General features: G+C 35.9%; 1 protein-coding gene across 1 annotated transcript in view; it reads right to left on the reverse strand.

Moving 5' to 3' along the window:
- Window positions 1–1516: 1516 nt before the first annotated feature.
- arhgap39 (Rho GTPase activating protein 39) overlaps window positions 1517–8795 on the reverse strand; it is a 61452-nt gene continuing 54173 nt past the window's right edge. Inside the window, exons 9-10 of the mRNA XM_016466324.1 lie at window positions 3786–3955; window positions 1517–2121 (exon numbers count right to left, since the gene is read on the reverse strand). Of these exons, the coding sequence (XP_016321810.1) occupies window positions 1927–2121; window positions 3786–3955 (365 nt within the window). The 3' untranslated portion in view covers window positions 1517–1926. The remainder of the gene's footprint in view (window positions 2122–3785; window positions 3956–8795) is intronic.

The raw sequence follows: 8795 nt of genomic DNA on the forward strand, positions 1-8795 counted from the left end.
GAGGAGAAGCCAAACATACAAACATCTTTGTCTGTCAAGAGCACATCCACCTCATATTTCACCTCAAAATCCAATTATAAATATTTAAAATAATATATATATATAAAAAAAAAATGAAGGGCCTTTTTATATATAATTTAAAATGGTAATTTTAAGGGCTATTTTAAAATTATTTTTTTCTTTTTTTTTTTATGTGGCTTTTATATGTTAAAATGGTCATTTTAAGGGTATTTTTTTGATATCACGATAATATGTTCAACCCTCAAAATCCAATAAAACTATTTAAAATAATATTTGGGCTATTATAGTCATTTTAGGACCATATTTATTTGTTATTTCTTTCTTCTTTTTTTTGTAAATATCATGAAAATATGCTCAACTCTCAGAATCCAAATGAAACTATTCAAGACAATATTTGGGCCATTTATTTGGGTAATTATAAAGCCCATTTTTATTTATACATTTTTTTTTATCAATATCATGACGATATGTTCAACCCAATTAAATTCCAATTAAAAATATTTAAAATAATATTTGGGCCATGGTCATTTTTATATATATTTTTAAATCATGATATATTATATATAAATGGACCTTTATTTTCTTTTCAGATAATTTTTCAAATTATTTTTTTATATTATGACATTATGATCAGCCCTTAGTTTTTCACATTTAGGTTCTCAAACTCTCAAATTCACATTTCCTCTATTTATTTATTTTGTGGTGAAATATAACCCGGCCACTTCTTCGTGAGATTCTCTCCTCTGTTTATCTCTCCCTCCATAATTGTCTGTCTCTCTTCTGTCTCTCTTGTTTCTCACCGATACGCCTCCTGGAGGCAGGAATGGGCACCGAGTATCAATATTGTGTGTTTGGCAGTGTGATATAGATCATTACAAGCACCAAACCAAATCAGTGTGTGTGTGTGTGTGTGTGTGTGTGTGTGTAAATGAGGCCGTTTGGATGCTTGTGTGAGCATATGTGAGAATTTAAAGGTGAAGCACATAATATTCTGGATGTTAAACACTTTCTGACTCAACAATTAGCTATTAGAGTTCAGTGTGTGCGAGTTCAGAAAGTGCATTTTTACACATAATTTACACACTTCACCTTTACCGCAGGTAGTTCACTATGAGGGGCACTTGTGTTGTACCATTTCAGTGAGACGTACACAATAGTGTATAAAACAACTGTGATAAATGAACTCTTACTCACTCACTCACTCACTCTCACACACACACACACACACTCACTTACTGAACGTTTCTGAACGCAAGAACTGAGAGTCCATACTTATCATCTTAAGAAAACCACTGACAAACACACTCACAAACACAGACTGAAGCGGTACAGGTGTGAGGCGAGTCACATGACATTGGTTTATTCATCAATCAGTCAGTCTGCACACGTGCGGCCACTGCGTGATCATGAGTGCCAACACATCATGATCTCAAATTAATCTGATCTAATTAAACCATCAGAAATTAAAATAAACCACAACAATCCATCTCACACACACACACACACACACACACACACACACACACACAGATCGATGCATGTGATCAGTGAGGACAGATGTTTTCTATTTCAAAAGGCAGTACAATACTTACAAACCCTATTCAAATAAATAACAAATAAATTAATCATATAAAATCAGACGGACCGGTCTACAAGTCAGTTGAGTTAGAAAACAGAAACAAACACATTCGGCACATACATGCACGCTAGAAACCAAAGCGGGACAGTCACTATCATGTGAGAACGGATGGTTTATCTATTCAGAAACATTCAGAAATCATGGGGATGGTGGATTTGACCTAAACGCTGTGGAAGGCGAGCGCGACTGTGTCGTGTACAGGAGGAGGTTTGTCGGGTGATTCATGTTGTGGGCGTTAGGTGTGAATGCTAACGTGTGTGTTTGTGCTATAGCACCCCGTCCATGAAGCTGGTGTCGAGGTGCTGGATCAGAATGCGCATGAAGCTCATCTCTTTCCTCGTGTTCTCGAAGATGACCCGCGGGTCGTCCGACTGGCAGCGCAGGCAGTTTGGCGCCATCACCATTGCCAGATTACTGACATCCATCTTAGTCATGGACACGCTGGAGGCTTGAGCAAATACCTGTGATGGAAAACAGACATATCTCTTCATGTCTCTTAATATCGTTTTGAGATGAACAGATGAAAGTGTAGTTTGACAGACTTCACAAACAAACTGCTAAGTGACTGAAAAGAGCAACATTTAGATATAATTGCCTCAGTGTGGAGCGCGATCATCCCTTCCTCTTTACTACTAGTTTTAACGCGAAATAAACATGAATGAACATCTCACCCCTCATGTAATCGCTTAATAAGTGTTTCAACCAGGGAGAGATGTCATTTAAACAGCTTGTAAACAAAATATCACGTAGCATTTCCTATCTCAGGCAAGTTAGCAATGTAGCAATGTCTACAGCTCGTTGTTTGCTAGAGAAATGAAGTCTAGTGAAAAGCATTTTGCGAAATATTAGACTGTAACTTAATTATGTTTCACTTTACCTGTTAGTGATTGTTTAATGCGTGTTTAAACAAATCTTTTACGAAACAAGTTATGACAGCCACTCTGTAGGCTAAATTATTATATTTCGACAACAAATTGAAATTGTATAATTTATAAGTTAATTTAAATGCTGCATTATGTGCAATTTACATGTTTGCATACAATTTTTTAATTTGAGTGTTGATTATTATAGTTAAAAATAAATAGTAATTGAATTTAAGTTTGGGCTCTGTTGTTAATTGCAATCTTATAGTAAGGTAAAAGGGCTCACTATAGTTTAGAGACCATAAGCTGAGGTAGATTTTTATCCTTAAGAAAATTTGAATTATAATGAACTCTTTCACCGCCAGCATTTTTGAAAAAAGTTGCCAGCCACCTCCAGCGGTTTTGATGATTTTCACAAAACTTTGATGGCCTCCAGTATATTTTGCTGTATGAATATTTGAATATGAAATACACCAAAATAAAGATCAGAGCCTCTACTTTTAAACAAAAAAATCAGTTTTATTCTAGCTTAAAGCATTCTTTTTTTTTATCAACACTTGAATATAGGTAGGTTTCATAAAAATGCATAATTTTGAGCAAAAAGGTGAGAATCACATTTTTATCAAAAACTACATCTGGATGATATTCAGTAAGATTATCAAAGCATAAATCCAGTAAATCGCTTCTATCAACACCTCCAAAGCTTGCACAGACATATACCACTTCCTGGATCAACATTTTACTCTATAACATTATGCAGTTTTCATTTATATGCTGTCTATTGCTGATGATCGCATTATTTTTCATATGCATCTGTTTACATAAAAGATCGCTAGTTTCTCCATCCTGTTCATGTGTGTTTTTGTTCGGGAGGTTTTGTACTCGTTCAGAAGATGCGTAATAGCGCCCCCGAGTGTATAACAGTGAAAACCAAAAAAAGCCGTAAAAACTCATCTTGGCGAAGAAGCGTTTTCTTGTAAAAGACGAGATAACGCGTCAATGGCGGGAAAGAGTTAAATGCATTTAAAGAAAGAGCAGTTTGTTCAGTAAACCATTGTTTAATAAAAAAACAAACAAAAAAAAAACAACAGTTTGTTTAGTTTTAATCCTCATGTTGTACCGAAACCATATCGAACCGTGACGTCAAAACCGAGGTATGTACCGAACAGTCATGTTTGTGTACCGTTACACCCCTAATAGATAGATAGATAGACAGACAGATAGACAGACAGACAGATAGATAGACAGGTGGTCAGTCAGACCTGTAGGAAGCGGATGAGGTAGCAGAGCACCAGTTTGTTGATGTGAGGGAGGTTGAGGACGACGTCGACAGCAGCCGCAGGACTGTCGTAGTTCATGACACACTGCTCATAAAACTCATGAGGAATCACCGGCTCCTCCAGCTCTCTGTACCAGAGCTTCAGCAGCGACGCTAGAGAGACAGAGAGAGACTGCTGAGGTCAAAGGTCACAGGACACAAGAGTGTAGAATTTAGTAGACACCCAATGACATGTCCCTAGTACCAATATCCAGCGACTACTAAATTGTCCCTAGCAATACTTTTCATCAAACAAATATATGTATATATATATATATATATATATATAGACACATAATATATATGTAACCACTGTTGTTGTAATTTTGGCTGCATCTGAAATAGATCATACCATTGATATTACCTGAGAAGTTAAAGAAATATGCAAGAAAACTGCCCACTTTCAAGAAATACATGTGTGGAGTAAAAACATACAAGAGCCAAAGTGTTTGAAACATACGAGCACAGTTCAGCTGAATGATCCAAGTTTATCCTATTTAAAGGGGTGGTTCATTGCGATTTCACTTTTTTAACGTTAGTTAGTGTGTAATGTTGCTGTTTGAGCATAAACAATATCTGCAAAGTTACGAAGCTGAAAGTTCAATGCAAACGGAGATATCGTCTTTTAAAATTCTGGCAGTTTAATGCCTACAAAAACGGCTCGTAGGGACTACAACGAGTTACTTCCCGGGTTCGTGACATCACAAACCCAGATAAACCCCGCCCTCGGGAAAAGGCAGCAAAGGGGGCGGGGCCATGCTGCGCTGCTTTAGAGAAGAGGAAGAGAAAACTAGAGGTGCACGTAAAAATCTATTCATATATGAATCGCAATTCTGTCTTCTAACGATTCTAAACGATTCTAGACGCGCACTAGAGGCGGTTTAGCCAATCACAACACACTGGGCTAGCTAACCAATCAGAGCCCATCGCCTATTTCTGAGGGAGGGGCTTCATAAAAGAAGGAAATGATCAGCACGTTTCTCAGAGAAGGGACAGAGAGGTGTGGAATAAAGGTAAATTATGTGAAAAATAATATGTTTTTTAAAAAACATGTTAGACTGCACCCCATAAACACAATCAAGCCTAGAAAATAAACCGTGAACCACCCCTTTAACTTTATGTTGTTCTGCTGTTTTGTGTTCATCTGCTTCTCACATTTTCTCTTTTTACATTGACTGTCACTCTATACAGGCTAATACAAGCAGATACAACAATCATTTCTCAAATATTTATTACAATATATACTAGTTTAAATTGAACATTCACTTCAGTGGTATGAGATGACTGTGCATTATGATAGAGTTTGCTTAATTCACTATATTTGTAATAGTTTGGCCACTGCAATTCAGTTCAATAGTAAATCAGTTGAAACTGCATCCAATGTTTCATCTAACATGTATTCTGAGCTGCAGCTCGTCATATTAATGAAGTGTTTGACTAGTTAGCAGTAAACCGGTTATCTCACCTGAATATGTTCATAGATTTGTGTTGATGTTTTCTTTGGAATGGAATTTTATTTGTAAACATCATACTCTTTTCACTTATTTCAGTTAATGCCATAAAACTAGCAAGCAAAGCCAGTAGTAGTGCTGACAGTGTCGTGTAAACATGCGTGTATTGTGAATCATTTGATTCAGATCAGGACTTCGGAGTGTGTATCGCAAATCTTTTTTTTCTGGTTTCTTAATACGAAACATCAAACCATTAAGGCACAGTTCATAAAAACAAAACAAAGAAAGAAAGAAAGAAAGAAAGCATATACAAATACCTTAATAAAATCTATTTACTATAGTAAAAGCATGGTAACCGTATTATTTTTTCTATAACCACAGTTTAACAGTTTTACTACAAATACCATGGTTAAACTATGGTTAGTATAGCAAAACCATGGTTAATTTGTGGTTATCATGGTTTAACCATGTTTTTTTCACCTTAAGAGGACACATAATGAATATAGAGATGCAGGTTTCACTGCTTTAGGATTCACAGAACTTTGAATAGTTTCCATGTACTCGTCTAGATCAACTCTGAATAAAGAAAAGAGAGATTTAGAACCAGATTTTTGTTTATATATGTGAAATTTAGCTAGCGGGAAACAAAGTAATGAAGTTATATTTTCCTGCATTCTTGTTAGAGTTGTCAAACAATCCGAAGAAAACATCTTTGAAACAGAAATAAAAGTCCCTTGCGAAATGTGAGATTAGATGAACAATAAATAAAATACATGTCTGATAAGCTGATAAAACTGATAAGCTACTACTAGATTGGATTGAATGTCTCCGTGTGGTTCATTGCCAAACAAGCGAATGAATCCTCAGAAGAGACAAAAACAGCAACTCACTTCAATGTCTGATTTATAATTCCGTCTATAATCTTTTTGATTTAATCATTGATCTGTAGCTCGAGCTCTTCATATTTAAGGAGAGAACTATAGTTTCCAAAGTCTAACATCGCTTGTTATGATTTTCAAGGGTGTAGAGTTTAGTAGAGACTCTATATGATCCTACCAATATCAGACACCACTAAATTGTGCCTAGCAATAATTTTGATCAAACAATTAAATGTCTGTTATCTGCAGTTATGTCTCCACCAGTGCCAAAATCGAACCTACACCCTTGACAGATCATCCACACCAGCAGGAACACGACTCTGTATGTGCAGTCAGTCTCAACCACTGTCTGCATGATGCTGTCTGCTCACACCATCACAAGAAAATCACAAGCTCTGATTGGCTGCTCTTCACTAATCAACTAGATGCTCAATCAAACCACTCAGAGACATACAGACTGTTTTCATCAGGAAAGAGTGACTGTTTACTTGACATGCTGTTGCTGTAGCTTCAGCACCCAGTTCATTCAGCAGTTACACATATGTGACCCTGGAGCACAAAAGCAGTCTTAAGTCGCTGGGGTATATTTGTAGCAATAGCCAACAATACATTGTTTGGGTCAAAATTATAGATTTTTCTTTTATGCCAAAAATCATTAGGATATTAAGTAAAAATCATGTTCCATGAAGATATTTTGTAAATGTCCTACCGTAAAAATATATCAAAACTTAATTTTTGATTAGTAATATGCATTGCTAAGAACTTAATCTGAACAACTTTAAAGATGATTTTCTCTATATTTTGATTTTTTTGCACCCTCAGATTCCAGATTTTCAAACAGTTGTATCTCGGCCAAATATAGTCCTATCCTAACAAACCATACATCAATGGAAAGCTTATTTATTCAGCTTTCAGATGATATAGAAATCTGAAAATTGACCCTTATGACTGGGTTTGTGCTCCAGGGTCACATATCAGGATATTGTTCAATTTTTCAGCAAATACACTCGACTGCATTGTGCCTCTGAATAGTGTTTAACACCAGCTTTCTTTGAGCAGCAATAATGCAAATCACTGCAACCACAGAAAATACAAATGTAAATGGATTTGTGAATCCAGCACATTCTATAATGAGCCTCATTTGTATATAAAGGAAGCGTATTTGCCCAAAAAAGAATGACAATGGATTCATTTAAATACGCATGGTGCATTGCTATAAATAAGTTTAGTCATTTGCAAGATTTTGTTGGAAAGATGTTTAGTGTTTTTAAAATGCAGTCTCTTCTGCTCACCAAGGCTGCATTAATTTGATGAAAATACAGTTAAAAAATTGTGAAATTTTATTTCAAATTTAAAATAAGTTTTCTATGTTAATATATAATAAAATGTAATTTATTCCTGTGATGCAAAGCTGAATTTTGCTGAAAAGCTGAAGTCACACGATCCTTCAGAAATCATACTAATATGCTGATTTGCTGCTCGAGAAACATTTCTGATTATTATCAATGTTGAAAACAGTCGTGCCGCCCAATATTTTTGTGGAAACTGTGATACATTTTATTTTTCAGGATTCACAGATGAACAGAAAGTAAAAAAAAACAGCATTTATTTGAAATAGAAATATTTTGTAACATTATAAATGTCTTTACTGTCACTTGATGAATAAAAGTATTAATTTGTTCAAATTACTGACTCCTATTTTATGGATTTTGTGCATAACGACATTATTTTCATGATAATTTAAGCACATTTCACCCCCAAATAACGAGAATCTAGTGAAAATCGCCACTGTGAATGATGGGAATTTGTCTAAATGCATTACAGCAATGAGAATTTTAAGATTAACCATGTTTATTTGTCATGCAAATAATTGAATCCAAACACCTAATGATCCTAAAATAGGCTCGCTGTTGTTAAGGCACATTTCAGATTTACATGCTCAAATGTCACGTAATGAAACCAAAGTCTAGTCTGGTTTCAGATGGTCATTTCTTCGCCAGAATAAAGTGCAACGTCTGTGAAATAATCATTTTGTGAACTGGCAGAGCTGTAGTTCAGTACGATCGGTGAAATCCTGGTCTAGAAGTGTGTTAGAAGCTAATGGCTTCATTATTTCTCACGCTACTAGATTTCCAGAAACGGGTCCGAGGGGAGACGCTTTATGAATATGGGTCAATGAATGAAAGCAGTTTTGTAAATGATAGGTGCCGGTTTCTGGGAAATCACAGATCTAATGAGGACCGGCCGGAGACACACAGACGAGTCCGAACGTCTGAGACACCAGAGAACATGCTATTTTATTTATTTATTACACATACAAGTAGTGCAGATCTGAATGATTTCTTATTCATTCGAGATCTAAGAGACTCGTCAAAAGCATGTAATTGATATCAGATTATGGCTGTTTGGATCCGGCTGTACTGCTGTAGCAGAAAGCAGAGAGAGAGTGGAGAAGGCCTGTAAGAGTTGTTGATCCTCCCACTGTGTGTGGGTTTGAACTATTTATATTCAGAGAGAAATGGAGCATTGCAGAACGCCTTGGGCTACAGGTGTGTGTTTGTGTGTGTGTGTGTGTGTGAGTGTGTGAGTGTGAGTGTGTGTGTGTGTGAGAGAGTGAGTGTGTTT

The sequence above is a fragment of the Sinocyclocheilus anshuiensis genome, unplaced genomic scaffold (assembly GCF_001515605.1).
Source record: "Sinocyclocheilus anshuiensis isolate Anshui unplaced genomic scaffold, SAMN03320099.WGS_v1.1 scaffold540, whole genome shotgun sequence".
Lineage (NCBI taxonomy): Eukaryota > Metazoa > Chordata > Actinopteri > Cypriniformes > Cyprinidae > Sinocyclocheilus > Sinocyclocheilus anshuiensis.